The sequence below is a fragment of the Lagopus muta genome, chromosome 4 (assembly GCF_023343835.1).
Source record: "Lagopus muta isolate bLagMut1 chromosome 4, bLagMut1 primary, whole genome shotgun sequence".
Lineage (NCBI taxonomy): Eukaryota > Metazoa > Chordata > Aves > Galliformes > Phasianidae > Lagopus > Lagopus muta.
The window spans coordinates 41,798,976-41,818,088 of record NC_064436.1 but is presented as its reverse complement, the minus strand read 5'-3'; the positions used below and the strand labels follow the sequence as shown (position 1 = coordinate 41,818,088).

Below are 19,113 nucleotides of genomic sequence, written 5' to 3'. Positions count from 1 at the left end.
TTTGGGCCTCTGAACAGCTGCAGCCAGCACAAAGGTTCTCAAAGCAGGGATCTAGAACACCAAGAGAGCTCACTCATGACAGGGGCTCTTAGTAGGGTTAAGAATTTGTACAGTTGTTCGTAACCTTGTAGTTGTGGAATTTCATTTTTCCTTGGTGATAGTTGCAAATAATGCTTTAAAAAAATAAATGTTGAACTCATTTATGGCAGCTTGTTGAGTATTTTTCCATAAATTTGACATATTTTATTTAATTACTTCATTTACTCCTTAAGACACTGCCAGCATAGACCTCAACAACACACTCAGTGTGGCTGTGAGGCAATCATAAGCAGAATTCTGGAACATATTTTCAGCAATTAAGGCAATGTAGAGTATTAAGAAACAAGTTTAGCAAAGACAAAAGCAAAAGAAAAATGTGTGTTCCCTTCTGATCCAGAAATACTTCTGGAAAACTTCTTACTATGGAAAAAAATATTTTGACTGCTGCTTCTTATATTAGTATTTTTTTTGGCTACAAAACATTTTTGTTAACTGACAGTAACAAGTAGATGAGTAGAAAGAACAAAAGAAAAAAGGAGAAAAACAAAAAGGGAAAAGTTATTATCAAGGTAAAAATCATGAATATTATTCTGTAGCTGAGATAATTTATTTAATCAAGAGGATTATAATGTCAGTTGCGGTCTGTCATCAGTGAACTTTTGGACTAGATGCCAGATTTTCCTGGCCTTTTAATACTTTCTCTTAATCACTGTTAACGTCAGCTACATGTACAGAAGATGAGGAGGTCCTGTCATCAGTGAAGTAAACAAAAAATCCCCCATCTCCCTAAACATGTCTCATAGAATATTTTATGCTGGAGATGAAAGAAGAAGTCAATGGCTCAGATGTATAATATTTTCTGACAAATCAGTGATCAGAAAGTCTGAAAGTTTGCTACTGATTTTAATTCATTCATTGTAAAGTTCATTCATTTTTTCTTTTCTACTTCTTTAATCAAGTCTTTTATGCTCCGACTAACAGGTAACACCATTTTTAAAACTTTAATACTTTTTTTTTTTTTTTTACATTAAACATCATCCTGTTGCTCCCAGGGTTATTTCTCTACAACAACATTATGAGTCATTAAGTTATGTTCATGTTACGTAGTTTTTTCCAAAATCCAGTCTGAAAATTCAACAACTTTTGTGTAGACTCCTGGCTGCCGGGGCCGAGCGCAGCCTTCACCCCAACTGGTGATGCCCACCAGATACCACACTTCCTCGTGCCTGCACGACAGTGGTCCTCCAGAATCTCCCTGTGTCACAGGACAGAAAGACTTCACAAGGAACAGAATCTCTCTCTCAAAGAAAGCCATGATAAGATCAGCATCATCCAATGTCAACAACACAATAACTGCGTAGAGCTCAATTACTCTCACTTAAAGTTGCTTTTCACAGTGTCAAAGAAGCTCTGGTAGAATGGTGTCTAAATACTTTCCAGTCATTGCAAGTAAGTTCCATTACAGTTCAATGTTACTGGTTTTTTTGTTGTTGTTGCTCAGTTGACTTTTTTTATTTATCTGTATTTGCCAGTTTAACCCTCAGTGAGGACTACAACATGTACAGGTAAAAAAATTAGTAAATTTGCCAGTGTCTTTGTTTGTTTGTTTGGATATGCAAACCTCAGCTTTATGCATGCATTATCCTGTTTGACTGACCATCTTCCCTGGGATAAAACACGTCTGTTTTCTTTTCATATTCCTAATTGATCTTTCTGAACATAAAGTTCTTTAATATAGCTGTTACGAGCTGCTGAGACAATAGTAAGTGTGTCACTGTTATATAACATTATCACCATGTTCTGATGCTGTTTCATACAAAGAGAACTTAACTAGTATTGAGGAAAAAATTACTTCCCAGCTCCAAGAATTTTTATTTGTAGTTACTCAGCAGTGATCATAATAACAGTACATTAATAGGGAACATATCTTAAATGCTTTAAATGTATACTATATTTGGCAGAGAATTTAATCTTATTAACGTGACTATTTTTGTCTATTATAATTGACTTAAAATATTTAAGTTAACAGTAAGTGAGTTTACACTCAAGCAGAGAACTTGGCTCACTGACCTCACGCTGTTGTGACATTTCCAATTCTAATAATGAACAGACCAGTCTGCTCATGTTGTCTATAGCTTTCCATATTCCATTTCTAACACTGTCCACTCTAGATGCTTGTGGATAGTGGATGATTCAAAATAAGCTTTTACGTACTGTATTTCATATCAAGAAATAAAAACATGAGAGAGGAAATCTGTGTTCCTGGAGAAATGTCTATAATATCTGAGATATTATAGTGGCTCTCTTTGGTTTTCCACTATTACAGAGGAATATTGATCTACTCCCTAAACATATGACAGTTGGAACTTGTACTTTACGATCTCTTTATATGTTCTTCACATTTTTGTTTTTTAAGGGAAAGTTGTATAATTCTTAGCAAACCAATGAGTTTTGCCTCTTAACTTGAAACTCCCAGAGGGAAGTTGACTTTGTCCCCTTAATAGGAGAGTGCAGAGATGTAAAGTGTATGCGTGCCTGCCTCTCTCGCTCTTTCTCTCTCTCTTTCTGTGTGTGTGTGTGTCTCTCTCTCCCCACTTGGAGATTCTTTATTTGTAAACACAATGGAATATGGAAAGTCTATCCTTAAGGATTTCGATGTCGCATAATAGGTGCTATACATGCATGTTGACTGTCAGTGCTTTCAGCAAGCAAAAGTAACATACTAAAAAATAGTTCTATTTATAAATATATGCTTGTTATGAAAATTAAGCATTTATGTTATTCAATTATACATTCAAACAAATTATTGAAATGTATGACAATATATGACATCTTTCTGTTACCTTACAGGCATCCTTTCCACCTTCATCATAGCCAGCACAGATCTCTTTGTCATCGATTCTGCGCTTCCGGTATCTTGCCTGGCATTCCTCTTTTGACATTAGTGGAACAGTAACTTTCTGAAGAATATCTTCTACACGACCTATGTAATACACATTATGATCAGACAGATGTTCAGCTCTAGCAAAGTATAAGTTAAAACTATACTCTAAAAGTCCCCATTCGGTGATACTAAAAAGTCAGAGTTCATTGCTTTTAGTGTGCACTTATACAGCCATGACATTTGTTTTCATTTTTTAAACAGTGTTGCTTGTCTGGGTTTTTTAGAATGTTCTGAAAACACAGTATGACTTATGACCAAGAATGTTTCAAAACTCCCCAGTGATTTGCTGTGGGCACTGAGTCTTGGAGCCTGTATTCCCATGAAGAGCGTTGCTTTGTGTTACTGATAATTATTTATTAGTAATGTGTTGCAATACAATGGAAGCAATACAATTTCCAGATGTGTGCTGCCCAATACCCCAGTTGTCTACAGGGTAGTGAAAATTTCATGTAAAGTAAATAAAAGTAGTAGAGAGCAGTCTTTTCTGACAAATTAATAGAAGAAATTAGAATTCTGTTAGATTTCACATTAATCTCTAACTCTCAAATGGGGAAGTGTGCAGAGAAGGAAACTCTAAACAGATTCATCTGTATATGTAATGTAATAGAGTTTAATAATTAACAGTTAGTTGGCCGGCTTCTGGGTAAGATCAGAGTTCAAATCACACCTACTATTAAAACACAAAGGTCATTGATACTTATCATAAACAACCTTTAGAATCATGAAAGCAATGTGCATTGATCTCCAATTTCTGAAGTGAAGTCATATGAACAAAATAACATATTTTTAAAAAGTTATGTGCAGACTGCAGTTCAAGATCCAACTGTACAGCAATTAGTCTATTATCTGTATCGGTAACATATCATTACATAACTCAAAGTATATTTGGAATGGTACATGGTGATGTTTAACTAGGCAACTTGCATTCATCTACCTGGAGCAGGAAAGCAGGAAAGAATGTAGAGAATCCATCTATAGGAATAATTATATTCATGCCCATTGACTCTGATGAATTCAACATTGTCTCCCACAGTATTCTCCTAAGAAGCTGGCAGCCTGTGGCTTGGGCAGATAAGCTCTTTGCTGGGTAAAGAACTGGCTGGATTACCAGGCCCAGAAAGTGGTGATGAATGGAGATAAATCCAGCTGGTGACCAGTCATGCCTGGTGGTCCCCAGGGGTCAGTACTTGGACCTGTCCTGTTCTTTATCTTTAATGATGATCGGGATGAGGGGAATGAGTGCACCCACAGTAAGTCTGCAGAAGACATCAAGTTGAGAGGAAGTTCTGTTGTGTCTTGGGGTAGGAAGGTCCTACAAAGCAATCTGGACAATCTGGATAGCTGGGCAGAGGCCAATGGATTGAAGATCAAGAAAAGTGCCAGTTCCTGAACTTTGGTCATAAAAACCCCAGACCACGCTAGAGGCTTGGGTCAGAATGGCTAAAAGAGTGTGTGAAAGAAACAGACCTGGTGGTATTATTCAACGCTCAGCTGAACATCAGCCAGCAGTATGCTCAGATGACCAAGAAAGCTAATGACATCCTAGCTTATATCTTGATGATAGGTGGAAGGTTGGACTGGATGATCCTGAAGGTTGGACTGGATTGATCCTTTTCAAACCTTGGTGGTTCTATGATTCTATTACTGCTTTGAATTCATATAAATAAAGATATGAGCAAATGCACATTCTTTGCATAGTCTGTAAACACCATTCCTGGTTAAGAGTTAAGAAGGCATTTGAGGATATTTTCTTTTAACACAATGCATTTTACAAATACAAGAAGTCACAGTTTAAATACTTATCTGTACCTCTTTCCTTCCTGTAACCCCATCCAATTACCCAGCAGTCAGTATAGAGCATACTAGCCTCTTCTTTTGATGGCAGGCAAATAGGAAGTTGAAGATCTAAAATATGATTAAAAATATTAGTTTGGCCAGTAGGAAGAAATAAAATATTAAGGTTTTTTGGGCACCTACATAATACCTGATATCCTCCCTGTTATTCTTTGTACATTTTACTAGATACTGCCCTAGTCACATAAATAAAAGCCCCAAATTATCTTTAAAAAGCCAACAAAATGAGATTTTCCTTAAAACCAAGTGATTACATATTAAAAGATGACAACCCAAGTTTCACGAACTGCCATGCAAAAAAACAGCCTTTATCATCCTGAAAAATTTCCTCCTGAGATAGAATACGTACCAGTAAAATTCATAGCCTTATCAAGTTTCAATAAAGCAATGTCATATCCAGTCTGCGCAGAGTTATACTGAGGATGAATAATAATCTCTTCCACTCTGAAGAAAGGTGTATCCTCATTTATTTCTGATTGTTTTAAAACACCAGCATAAACACGCCAAATGTTGGGGTTCTGAACACTGAGGGAAAAAGACAGAGATTTGCACTGTTTTAGTTTGGTGCAGGTGCCAGCACCCTCTGAGTGTACAGTGAACAGCACTGAGGTTACTCTTCCCAGTCGTATTTTCACATTCTCAAACCTAAAAACAGATTTCTCTTATCCATTCCTCCCACTTTTCATTTATTTTCTTCCTCTTTTTATCTGTATTTTCAGCACCACACCAGTCTTTCCTCTCCCTTACAGTCAGACTCTTGTTCTGACCCTTTTTAACCCAATTTCCCCTTCTGCCTTTTTTCATTTTCTGTTTCACTCTGCTCTTACTATTTTTATCTTCAAGAGTCTAACACAAATCCTGAGAAAGTAAAAGAGATTCTTTCCATTCTCATTCCAGTACAACATCTGTAGTAACCAAAATAGAGGTGGAAAAACAAACTCAAGTAGAATCTATTCAGACACCAAAATAAAAGAAAATAGAAAATACAATACCACAGACCAATATAAAACGTTCCACTTAATATTTATAATTTTAAAACTTTTCTTTGAGTCCATTTAAGGGTTATTTCATTGTGGTGCTCTATTATTAGGGCAACCTAAAATTTTTGATACATGCATCAAAGAAGCTGCAAAACCTGTCTTCAATATTTAAAAAATTGTTTTGAACATTTTGTGTGTATATTCATAAATATCAGTTGACCTTAGTCATTTCTAATGAACACAGTCTACACTTTTTTACTCTTTAGACAAGTTCTCCTTTTGTCCTTTAAAATGCTGGTAACTCTACAATACTGGATTGAAGGTAGAGAATGATATTCCCTATACTGGATTTTTCTGAGTCTTACGTGGGGTTATCCACTTTTATAAGGTTTGTCAACTGGCTTTGACAATATTTCATTACACAGAAACAATAAGGGATAATGTACAAAAATGCTTGCATAAAAGCATCTGATTTTAGCCTCAATAATTTTTTATTCTTTAAAGCATTTTACACTACCTGTGCCATTCTGACATTACACTGACTCAACAAACAGCCTTACAATTTTCAGTCTGTAAATGGCAGGCCTACCTGCTTTACAGGGTGTGATCATCTAGCGAGGATATAAATCATGTGCAAGATCCTTATAACAGCTTTTCACAACACACATGATTTCACGACTTAAATGTGATAACAATTTTGTGGTCATTAACAGTACCTACTATATATCCATGTGATATATAGTCCATATCCATGTATACATCCATGCAAATTAGCAAAGCTTTGAGTACTCAGAAGTCTAGATATTATTCCCAGGGCTGAAATCTGTATCAAAACAGTGTGTTAATTGGGTAGTTGATAGCATTAGAAAATAAAGAATATTAAATGAAAACCAGTCCTATTAGGATTTGAATGTTACAGAGAAAGGTAGTGCACATTCAAGAGTCAGCCTAATTGGACCCCTTAGAGATTTACCTTGTGTCCAGGCCTTTGCCGAGCACCCTGTCAGATTGGTACCATTCCCTAAGTACCACAGCGAAATCTCTGATGTATTCCATTTCATGTTTTTTGAATGACTAACTTAACAACTGATTTTCCTTGATAATATGATATCACAGTAAGAAAAAGTTCATGTTGCATGAGAAAGTTTACACTCTTGTAGGTACCTATCATCTACTTTAGATGCGTTAAAATAATCAGTAGCACAGCACTATGCTACAAAGGGCAAAGTGTGGAGGGCCAATTATGTCAAGAGTATGAACAGACAACCATAAAATTTCACCTTCTGATTATATCAAAATTGTTGATTCTGTTCTAGCTATTTTAATCACACAGACTTATCTTTCTGAAAGGTGAACCTCAACTAATTGCAGATCTTGGATGCAATTTTTATGTGTAAATTTACATTTAGGACTCACCTCACAAAACAGTGGGCAGCTGTAAGGATCCACTGGTTACTTATGATAGAGCCCCCACAGAGGTGTCTCCGGCGAGATAGCTTCACATGTAAGCTTACTTGCCATGGCCATTCACCAGGGGAAGAATCCGTCCCTCCAATTATCCTAATATTTCTTGAAGAATGCTGCATACATACTACAGAAATAATTGAAAACTGCTAAGCAGATAATTTTCATTTGACCATGAAAAAAAGATGTAACTACTGCTACCCTGCAAATAGGAACAAAGAACATCAGACATTCTAATCCATTTATAACTTTTTTTTTTTAAACAATAAAATCCAGTTTAAAAAAGTTTACAGGTACTGTCTGCTACGCAGGCTGTGCAGAGTTCACTTTTTTAGAATACTCTTTATCTTCACAATCTGCCTCTGCCTAATTTCTATGCAAGCAATATTCAGAAGAGAAAAAAAAAATAGAAAAAGAGAAAAAAAAAGGGCTTAGGCTTCCTGTACAAAAACATGTCTAAAAATCTCTTTAAAAGGAAAGTTTTACTTACCAGTACTGGCCTTTTTTTTACATAGTCTTAGTGAGTATCCAGAGATTCTTCCTGGCCCATGCTGTATTTCCACTGGAGATCCATTTGAGGACATTCTTAGATGACACTCACACTTTCTGACAATAAATAAATACAAAGATCCAGTTTATACTTCTTATACAGAACACGCACACTAGATGCCATCCATAAAAATTCTCACCTTTCCTCATTGCACGACTCTTGGAGGGGAAAGTAAGTAAAAAATTGGCAGCGGATCATGTCTGTGCAAACCTGCTGACAAGCTCTGGGTCCTTTAGTATAAGTGACATTGAGTTCATCTCCCACAAAATTCATATGCACATAAGTGCGAGAATTGCAGGCTGTAAGAATGAGTGTGTTCCAAGCATCAGTAGGTCTATTCATTTCATTAATTCAAGAGTCGTATTTTTATTGTAACTTATTGTTTACCAGGAAAGTATCTTCTGCAATTTAGGAGACCAAAACCTGAAATAGCATTTTCTCGTAATGTAAGTGCCTCTGGTATTCCACTTGTTGATGTTTTCAGGAGGCAAAGATTTCTATAATAAAAAACAAAAACAACCATTGAATTTGTTCTTACATTGTAACATTTATGTTTCAGGTAAGGGAAAGTTCTGTCTTAAACTTGCTTTTTTTTTTTTCCAAAATTTTATCTATAAAAGTATTTCATATGAAAATGTATTCACTAAGTTAACTGAGAATGATTTTGTAGTTACGTGAAATGCCATACGGATGTACTACTGAAGATTGTATGGTATTTATACACACAGGGGAGAGATAACTTTAGATTATATATGCCATCTCAGTTTTAATTCAATTTCATTGAAGCATTATTCTTCATTCCACCTCTGTTTTCAGGGGACTGTAACTTTTTGACTCTTCACTGCCAAACACGAAAGAAAGAAGTTCGATCTTTAAAAATAAACACTTTCAAACCTGTTAACTTGATTCAAAAGCTTTAAAGTAAGTAACCTAATTCTGTGAGGAAACCAGACATATTAACAATTTCATAAAATTCGGCTCTAAGTTATCAAAACAACCTGAAGGTTGTCTCCTTACTGAACAGATATGTTTTTTCAGATTAATACTAAATACGCAGCTGAAGTACAAGATCCCTGCTCATACCATACAATAAGTGAAATTATAAACGTACAGATGCAACACATTAAAAATTATTTTAAAAAAAAGCTGTTTTGCAGAAAATAAACCTTTAACAATGATTTCCAAGAATATAATAAAATGGTGATTAAAAAGGCTGAGATTGTGGGGTTGTTTCTGTTTGGTTTTTGTTTTTGTTTATTAATAAATATCTTTCAGAGAGTTAGAAGTCTTCAAATTCACCTTTGGGATTCTATTTGCCATTCCTTGGTGAAGAATGTAAAGAACAAGCAGTTTGGAAAATAAGTACAAATAGTTTGGCAGACGAATGTGTCAGGAGTGAAAAAACTTGTAACATTCATTCCTGAAAATTCTTCATGTTCAAAAATGTCCATTTGACAATCTGTATAAAACAAGAAAAGAATATCAAAATTCCAAAGCTTCTATCTTATATCAGAGAGTTAAGGTTTACAGATTATACATTCCCATAATTTACATTTTCTCTTCTTTTTGCCTGGTAAACTGGAAAGACATCATCTTATTTTAACCAGAAACTATTTCTTGAAACCTTTTTTAAGTATGTAAACTCATAGAGAGAGCTAGAGCAGGGGAAAATTGCAAATTACATGCTAGAATACAAATCTGCTGATCTAATATGGAGAGATCTAAATTAGGAACAGAAATCAAGATATACATTCATAATTAGAAATAAAACTTATTAATACTGTCAAGGCCTAAAATTATTAAAACTTGTATACCTAAGAGGATAATGGGAAGACTAGGAGAAAAATAACAAGATGATTTTCTTAATTTTATTTATCTAAATATTATTTCAAAAAGTAGGCAGAGTAAGTGTGAGTAACATGCAGTCTTCCCTATAACAGGATCAAAAATAACAGAAGGTTGGCAGGGTAATTCCCATAACCAGACTATGGATATGGAAGTCACAGGAAATACCAACACGTTTAACAGAAATGAGTGTGTTGCCCTCTTTGATGATACACTTGAATTCCTAGTTAAAATACTTATGCAACAATAAAAAGGAGGAAAAAATGCAGCACTACTCTTAGAATTATGAAACCATAGGACTGGACTTGGTGGAAGCAGATAACCTCTACAGCTGAGAAAGGACAGTAGCTGAGCTGACACCACCCAGTTAGTTACAGAAACATACTGAGAGCATCTTATTACAAAAGAGGGAAAAAAACAAAATGGAGAAGCAAATCTTAATGTGACTTCTGTTAGTACGATGTGATTTAAAAATTAAAAAATAAAACCATAAACATGAAAAGACCACAATAGAGGTCATTTATTACACAATAGGAAGAGCAAAGAGAAGATCAGAAAATAAAGGTCAATTAATTCTGACAATTATTAGGCAAGACCTCATGTTAAGGGCTAAATAGAGTTCAGGAGAACAAATACCATTTTCAGGAAATGATATTTAAATCAGAAATGTGAATCTGCAAGTATATGGATACTAATAATGATTTCAGTGATCACCAGTTCTATATTCAGTGACCTCAAGAAAGGAACTTCGCGAAAGGCAAAATGTATGACAAATTGCTATGGACAAGTAAGAGCAGGAGTGCATAAGAACAAAAGCACAAGAGCAAAGACAGAAAATGGAAGGGCAAGTTGCAAGAGCCATTCTCAAAACACAAGTATGTATTTAGTGTCAGTGAATTAGGATTAGGAAAGGAGCCTGGGTTCTGCTCAGGGGAGAAGTTAATGACAGTGGACACAAGAAAGGCTACAGAACTACCTTTTTTAACATCTCATTTTCATGGAAACAAACTGCAATTAGATGGTCAACATTAGTGAGCAGAAGGAAGACAACAAGGAACAGAAAATAGAGAAATTTCATAAAACTGATGAATTTGGTGTTCTTAGATTGAAGGAATCTAAGTTTCTTGGTAGCTTTGCTTTTGGTATGTACAGAGGATTGCTGTGATTCCAAAGGCTTTGAAAGGGAAGCCTAGTATCCGTTTTTAAAATGATGAAGCTGGACCATGAATAATGTAGGATTAGTCAGTCTAAGTAGTCAGAAATAAACAAGAACAAATATTCAAGTAAACACATTTCAGGCATTTGGAACACAATAAGGCAGAAGATAACACTGAGATTTTTCTAATTTATTAGACATCCCTCTGTCTGAACAAATGATCTCATTACCTGATAGCATTGTCTAGGATTTTATAGTCTCATGATTTATGATTTATTCTTTCTCTCTCTCTCCCCTTCTCCCTCTAAATCCTTGCCTATCTTGCAACAAACACACACACACACACACACACACACACAAAAAAAAAAAAAAAAAAAAAAGAGGAACAAGACTGACTTTCACATGCATTCAGAAATTTTTACTTTCTTTCTCATGGATCATTAATTTCATGTTACCACATGCCTTTGATAAATTCTCCTATGGTCTTTGATTTAACTTTATAAAATTTGAATATCATATCGTTTGTGCTTATGCTACAGTCCCCTGATTCTTCTCAAAGTCTGTCAATAGGATGCTCCTGGCTACTGTGATTTTTCTTCAAACAATAAATACATGTCTTACTAGCTTATCTAATGAAGCAGTTTGGATGAAAATCTTCTCCCAGTTCTTTCTCAGAGAGCAAGGGAGAAGGAGAGAGAAAAAACAGATTTTCTTCTCTTTACAAAGATGTTTCTTCCTTTTTTCTTCCTCACTATTCATTTTTCTTTAAATGTCTTCATTGTAAGGATCTGAATCAATTACTTTTTCAATATTTTGCAATGATTATTCATCTTGTGAGACTAGAAGAGCCTCAATAAAACTGAATTTTCATTGAATAATTAAAAATAAGATATAATGCACACAGCTTGATCATGAACTCTGGAGAGTTTTTCCTGAGTAATGGTTACAAGAATGAACACAAACATTGCTTTTATCAAAAACACCAACAAACAGAATTTGTACCTTCATATTAGTCAGTTGTATCACAAAGCTGCACATCCTCATTAAAAACTTCTTGAAGTATATCTGGTATACTAACAGAATTTAGAAAGATTTATATTTCTCTTGTCCTTTGACTTAGATGGGATTCTGTGTGTCTTTTTTTTTTTTTTTTTTTTTTTTTTTTTTGTATCTATGATGTAAAGATAAAATGCTAAGAGTCATCAGGCTAATCTTATGAAAGAATTCTTCACATCATCAAAGGAAACAAAACCTTTTGTAAGACAGAATAATAGAATGGGAAAAAGTCTGTTTTGTGCCTGAGAGTGCTAACTATACTTCAAAGAATAAGTTTATATTATAATTATTTTATGTCACAAAACATTTATGCATGTCAGAGAGACTGCATCTCATCGTCCATAATACTTGAACCTAAACTGAATCAACAGAGATTGTAAGCAGTTACCTAATTCAGAAAGCTGACATGGCTTTAAGGAGAATCCAGACACAACCTCATCAAGCACCCTTATGCTGGTTGGAGTTCCTAAACTGGTATGTTTCAAGAAGCATTTTTCACTGAGTGATAAAGAATAAAGAAAGTAGTAAGACAACAGGTTATCTTCCTTGGTCTACATTATTCTTCTGTTTCCTTGAGTCCTACCATAATGCCCGCTTTGCTCATAGGCCAGAGCAATATCCAGCCTCCAGAAAAATCTTCAAATAAGGAATGGATGCAACTGAATAACATTTTTGTAAAATCAAGCAAGCTGACAGCTCAAAAATCGTCCAAGTACAAATGAAAGAATTCCCCTGACTGCATTAATGATGCCATTTTCAGAGCAATAATCAGAGTAAGATTTTACAAAGCAATATCACTGCACAATTGCCAGTACAATTTGCATTTCAATATCTCCAGAACATTTAAATTGTTTTCAGTTATATGAAAATTAAGCTTGCCTTTCTCATAAATGGACAAATGAAAACTAACATACTGAAGATATTTTCCTTACTGTAAACCTGAATAAACATTGCAAGGATAACTAGTCAAATTAAAACTCATTTCCTTGAATAAATTCTTTCACCTCTGACTGGTCTGAGATTTAGTGTACAGGCATCTAAGTGTAAAGCACAGGGATCTAAGTAAATCTAAGTACAGGGATCAAATGCGTATTTACCGAAAGCTTGCATCATGGAATGTTCCTCGGGCATATGTAAAAAAATGGCAGTGCTTGTCATTGGTGCATCTTTTTTGGCACTGTTGATAGCTGTCAGCCATACTAATGTCATAATTTACTCCTTGCATATCCAATCCTAAGTGGACATCTGGACTGCAAGCTGTGAAAAAAAAAGGAATAGAAAAGGTCCAAAAACATTCTCATACTCTCTTCTCCCCCAAAACTTCCCAAACAATAGCAGTTTATAAGACACAGCCATTATCCTGATGTCACTTCCTGTGCTCACATCGGTCACATTGTATTTTGCACATAGTTACTAAAAATAAAATCAGAAGTACAGGCATAATATGTCAGAGAAAAAAACTAACAAGCTGTGACACTATCCACACCGAGACCATGGTGAGGTTAATCATACAAAAATTCAGGATCAACACTAAAATGTATACTATTCTATTTCCAAATTTATACACCAGTTTAAAATACCAAATCTGTCCTTTTAAGCAATAGCCATCTCCCATTTGAAACAGAAGATTCAATTTATACTCCACAGAGGGAGGACTATGAACATGGAGTTTGAAATACTTTTCCTACAAAGGATGAAGGTTTTTGGGCAGTAGGGTCTCTTCACAGAACACATGAGTCAGCCAAACATTGGTGGGGATTTTAAACACATATAAATAGATTTTTATTTTGGTGACAATTGCATGATTCTAAAGTAACTCTCATAACATAAATTATCTAAAGAATATGAAAAATAACATCTCATTAAAACTTACTATTCTGGTCTAAATCTATGCAGAAATATAAATGTGAGAGAAAGCAGACAGAAAAGGGATTTCAAAAGACTTGAATGACTGGAACACGTGTTCCAATCAGAAGCAAACACAACGAATCTGTCAATAACTTCAGTTGAAAACTTGCATAAAGTAAGATCCACTTAACCCTTCAAATTCATCTTTGGAGCTCAAGGTATCAGTTAAATATCTCCCACCATTGCCTCTAGCAAATGAAATCCTGAGAGCAGGGACTTGCCTTGACTGGGAAGCTTCCCTGGAGGATAGTTGAGATTGAAGCATGAAATCAGCAAAGGATTTTTGTGTTACATTTGAAAGAGATAGGGCAAAAGACATCTGGGCAAAGTCTCTGCTTGGCCACCTCCTGATTCAGTTTCTGTTTTCAAGATGCTGATTCTCTATCACATTTGCAATGTGTTAGAACACAGAATTCAAACATATAGATAACTGTACCTTACCACTAATTTTGACGTTGCATTGTTTTAAAGAATGTCCAGAAATAGCTCCTTCCACCTTCACTTTTGGTAGCATTTCAGTATCACTGTCTTTTAAGTAGCAGGAGAACCTGTTTTAAAAAGGAGTAATTTACAGTTTTGCAGTATTACACAGTACTCCCTCATTGTTTCTCAAGTAAAACACAGGCTGTACATTATTCTTCAACGTGAAAATGAAAACAAGTTGAGTTTAAATAAAGACAAAGTTGGTACTACTATGCTTGGTGATAGATGAGCATACATGGTGTGTGTGGGACCAATACAGTTTGGGGACAGAAACACAACAGGCACAGAGAGAGAAGGCAGCCTCACCTCAGGCTACTGAAATTCCTAATCTCTTAATAGAGAAAAAAATATGCTAAAGAGAGTGGATGGGATGACGGGCAAAAGAAGTGGCAAATTGAAACATGAAATTGGCTACTTAGTCCCTCAAAAATAAGTAAGTGCCATGGAGGAAGGAATGCACAGTTGGTGCTAATTCCTTGGAGGCGTTGGTAAGCAAGTATGAAAGATTAGATGTTGCCAAACTTAATCTTTCAAAGTATAGTAAATATCCTTTTATGTCATCAGTTTTAAACATACATGACATAGTCTTCCAAAGCATCCCTGTAACCTTCTGCACATGCCCAAGTTTTGTCAGAATATTACCAAATTCCTAAAATTATCACAGCAAAAAGCCACAAGAGTATGAACATTTTACCTCTGTGCAGGATCTTTAGTCCACGTCACCGGCAAATATGTGAAGAGCAGGCAGGTAGGATGGTAAGTACAAACTATTTGACAGTAATTGGCACTTGGTGTGAAAACTGTAGTGAGGTCTCCTCCTTGGAAGTAAGTATTTTCATAGATCTGTGTCACACATTCTGATATGAAATGACAAAACGAGTAAATTATTGAAGATGCAGGTGTGGACAGCTCATTAGGAGAGGGTGAAGACATTGCCCCTTATTTACCATGCTTTGGCAAGAGAAGACCCTTTTGGCAGGAGAAGAAAAGTAAGTGGGGTGAGTATCACAGTTCCTCTGAGCGTATCATCCCTGCTCTACAGCCTGGTAAAACAGAAACCCTCTGGTATCCCTCACTCCATGCTCAAGGCTGTAAGAATGCAGCTTGAGTGGTGGCAGATGCCCTAAGGTATAGGTATAGGCCATAAAGTGAGGAACCTTCACAGCAGATCTCAGGAGCAGAAGAATTTTCAAGGGGAGACCGGTACAGGGAGCCATTAAGAGAAAAATCAAGAGAAGGTTGTAATATGGCAAAAAGAGTTAGAAAATATGTGAGGGTGCGTGTCCAATTGCTGTCCAATTGTTGAGGGATTCTCTCAGTCCAAATTCCTAGCTGGTGCCATGTGTGAAACAACTTCAGTGGTTCTCAGCATTTTATAAACTTCCTACCTTTCAAGTCATCTTGAACCCTGTCCAACTTGGTACATGACCCCCCCAAAAAATTATATATAAAATTATATATACACACACATATATATATACACATATAGTGCGACAAGAGCAGTATCTCAGGAATCATCCAGAACCAAAATATGTTGGATTACCACCTTGTATCTGCAGGAACTTATTGTCAATCCCATGCTGAATTCTCTGTAATCAAATCTATTCACATTGCATGGCCTTGTCAATGATATGAAGATATCTAATTGGCAACCACATCCCATCTTTCTAAACCAGGAATTATTCAGATTTCCATGTTAAAGCACAAGAGAACTGGCCTCTCAGAGGAGCCCGTACACTTCTTGTATTTGTCCCTCTCTGCTGGCAGAAAATACACTAATTTTTATTATTGGGTCTATAGAAGTTCTCTTTCTGAGCTAAAAGATGAAGAAGAAATATTCTATTTTTACAGACTGAGAAGAAATCCCACTGAAAAGATTTAATCTAACTTCCTAGTCCGTCATTATGAAGATACCATACTGTATCAAAAGCTACCTAAGATTAAAACAAATGCAAAAATCACATTGGGTTTTACAATTTTAAAATATTACAAGTGGATTTTATTAGTAAATACGCTTATAATCTATACTAAGAAATTCAGTGTCTCCTGCAAAAAGGTAAACTATATCAACAAAAAATGACAAAATAAGGAACTATTGGGAATGTTTGTAAAATTTGCTAGGTTTTTTTTAAAAGTTAATATTTTATGAATATGAAATTTGAACTTGAAAAATAGCTGGAGCCTCAGAAATTTTCTAAGATTTTAGTCTACTAAAATTTCTATCCAGGTAAAATATTTCTGAAATAATAGTACAATTGTCAAACAGATTTTGCTTAAAAAAACCCAACAAAGTGCCTTAATTATCTCATTGTCCACTGAGAATGGTTAATACATTGCTAAACATAAACTCTGTTAGGCATTGGTTATGATCCTTTGGCACAGGGAATTTCAGGGAAATGGAATGTGAGTTTTTGTAGCTGACTTCTGCTAGCCAAAGTAAACCATTAACACATACTGACATTGAAAAACACAGTCATTGCAGGCTTCAGCGCCAAAAAAAAAAACTATTAAAAACTTCCATGCCTAATAATAGGAATCAAAAAATTAATTAAAAACTTCCACACACCTATGAGTTACCCAGACTTAACAGAGTGCAACCCTGCTCTCTTGGGACCAGGTTGCATGTACAAATGTGTGTCCCCCTTCCAAAATCATGCTGCTCTACCCACTTCACTCCGCATACAAATACATATTCAGGTCATTTTGAATATTACTCTTTTTAACTGCTCCTTCCTAGAAGACCTGTGTTAATCTATACCAGTCTTAGGAATTATATATTGACTTACCACTGTAAACTGAAGCAAGTAAGAAAATGAAATAAAAAGTCTGATAAATCCAAATCATCCTAAAAAAAAAAAAAAAGTAATAATAATAATTAAAAAACCAACAATAAATTTATTAACACTTGGAGAATTTCTGCTCTGTTTCACAGCAGCATATTTATTCTTGCATAGACAGGGGAACAATATTCCATTAGAATATCATCAATCTCAACTCTGTGCTGGTAGTTAAGTATGTGCTATTACCAACACAGCAAATAAATAGCTTACACACACTACTTTCAGTGTACACTATACAAATTTCAAATATATCTTTTTTTTTTTTAACATGCTATATTTAAGCTGAGAAAGAATCAAATAAATCAACCACACCACAGAATCCACAAAGACCAACATACACTTTCTTGTGTACATGAAAACCTTCCTCAAAATATCAGAAGCAATACTTGTTACATACCTGAACATACAGCAAGTCTGTGTGAATGGGTAAGGTTTAAGTTCCTCTTAAAAAACAAAAAAAAAAACAACCCATATTGTTAACTGTTTGTGTTAAATATTACTGTGCCTGCAATGCTAACTTGTCTTTGATGTTTACTTTGAATGAGTGCTCATTCTGTCAATATTGTTACTGACCTTGGGCAGCATTTTCAGAGTGTATATAACCAGCACCACATTGAAATCAAAGCACAGAGTTTACACTATATAAGCATTTCCCTTCTGAAGACCTTGTAAAACCAAAGGTGACTCCTTGGTGCAGAACAGTCAGCCTCTGCTATTAGCATTAGAACCTACTTTTACTGTGGCTCTTTCTACACTGCTTATCTCTTTTGTTGTTAGGTGCAGCTCACAGATTCTTCAGTTTGCCAGAAAACAAAAAATAAATCCACAACTGTTTGCGTATTTCATAGATAAGAAACGTAAGCGCAACAACCAGAAGTCAGACTTAGTTTATAGCTGACCTAAATCACTTATTTTATTTCCAGAATCTTTTAAATTTGAAACAAAAAGAAAATAAACTTTAATAAGAAAACTATACCAAATCTAAAAAAAATTCATTTCTAAGTAAAATTTCCAAAGGAAGAACTGTTCCCTTTTCTTGCTCTTTTTTCTCTTCTTTTAGACTGAATAAGTTAGCAACACAGATGTGCTGTGAAAAATGTGCCAAAATCACAACAGCCATAATACTTTTAAGCATGTTGATCATAGAATGATTTGGGTTTGGGTTGGAAGGGACTCAGAGATCATCTTGTTATAACTCCCTTGCCATGGGCAAGAACACGTTCCACTAGATTAAGTTGCTCAGATCCCCATCCAACCTGGTCTTGAACACGTCCAGGGTGACTGAAATGACTTCCATGTGGTGATATGCCAGTAAGGCCTCCAGGTCCTCCTTACAGAGGAAGAGCTGTCCTAAGGACACCTCATACTTTCCTGCGCATCAGCTTGCTTTGTCATCACACACTTGTAGAAGAGAGCTCAAACACTCTCAGTACAACTGCACTTGTATTTAACTGCTCTCTTCTGGCTTGTGTGCCACAATGACAAGGGAGAGTGGTGCAAGGCTTTACTGCAAAACACCATGATAACTTACTTCTGTAACATGAGGAGTTTATAATGCCTGTAGAACTCTGATCTTCTTCAGGTCAGATGAGACTTTCAAACATTTAAGACATAATTTTCACAATTCTGAATGTATCCAAATTTTTGTAAACAATTCACGTCTGTTCAATTAAAAATAACATATTCAATTAAAATAATTATGCTTGATTCCTTTTTTGAGCATACTGAGGGAGGCATTAAACTTCATGGCCAAAAGTTTTTAAAACTTCTCTCCAAGGGCTTTTAATTTTCAACTGAGAAATTGTGCAGTGTTATTTCAGTTTCAGTTCATTATCATCTCATTAAAAAAAAAAATAAATAAAATAAACACTTTTGGAAAATACAGACATATAACTCAAATGGGCAGAAAAAGAGGGAAGAATCATGGTGAATTTCACCAAGTCTATGTGTCTCGTCATACAGAATGCAATTATATACATCCGTTGAAAATTTCT

The 19,113-nt window shown here is 35.2% G+C and overlaps 1 protein-coding gene across 4 annotated transcripts; it reads right to left on the bottom strand.

Moving 5' to 3' along the window:
- Nucleotides 1-923: 923 nt before the first annotated feature.
- On the bottom strand, nt 924-17,647 carry LOC125691632 (coagulation factor XI-like). 4 transcript variants are annotated; one of them, XM_048941166.1, is made up of 15 exons: nt 17,517-17,641; nt 17,066-17,124; nt 14,974-15,136; nt 14,238-14,344; nt 12,986-13,145; nt 12,277-12,386; nt 9,131-9,290; nt 8,219-8,328; nt 7,971-8,130; nt 7,772-7,887; nt 7,234-7,408; nt 5,187-5,362; nt 4,793-4,888; nt 2,883-3,022; nt 924-1,294 (listed from the first exon to the last, which is right to left on the bottom strand). In XM_048941166.1, exons 1-15 carry the CDS (start codon nt 17,522-17,524, stop codon nt 1,139-1,141), a joined length of 1,896 nt encoding a protein of 631 aa, XP_048797123.1. In that variant the 5' UTR covers nt 17,525-17,641; the 3' UTR covers nt 924-1,138. The 4 variants fall into 4 exon arrangements, 3 of the variants coding, with proteins under 3 accessions (XP_048797123.1, XP_048797124.1, XP_048797126.1); XR_007376186.1 differs by lacking the exons at nt 924-1,294; nt 2,883-3,022; nt 4,793-4,888 and adding an exon at nt 6,534-6,640 and having other exon boundaries at nt 5,273-5,362; nt 17,517-17,642; XM_048941167.1 differs by lacking the exons at nt 924-1,294; nt 2,883-3,022; nt 4,793-4,888; nt 5,187-5,362 and adding an exon at nt 5,376-6,640 and having other exon boundaries at nt 17,517-17,642.
- Between the last annotated feature and the right edge of the window lie 1,466 nt (nt 17,648-19,113).

What these genes read in the sequence shown, in the direction of transcription:
- LOC125691632 (XM_048941166.1), bottom strand. An exon ending in ATGCAACGTCAAAATTAGTG is followed by an intron (nt 13,146 to 14,237) that starts GTAAGGTACAGT and finishes TTTTTTTCACAG; the next exon opens with CTTGCAGTCCAGATGTCCAC. An exon ending in GGGTTACAGGAAGGAAAGAG is followed by an intron (nt 3,023 to 4,792) that starts GTACAGATAAGT and finishes TGTATTACATAG; the next exon opens with GTCGTGTAGAAGATATTCTT.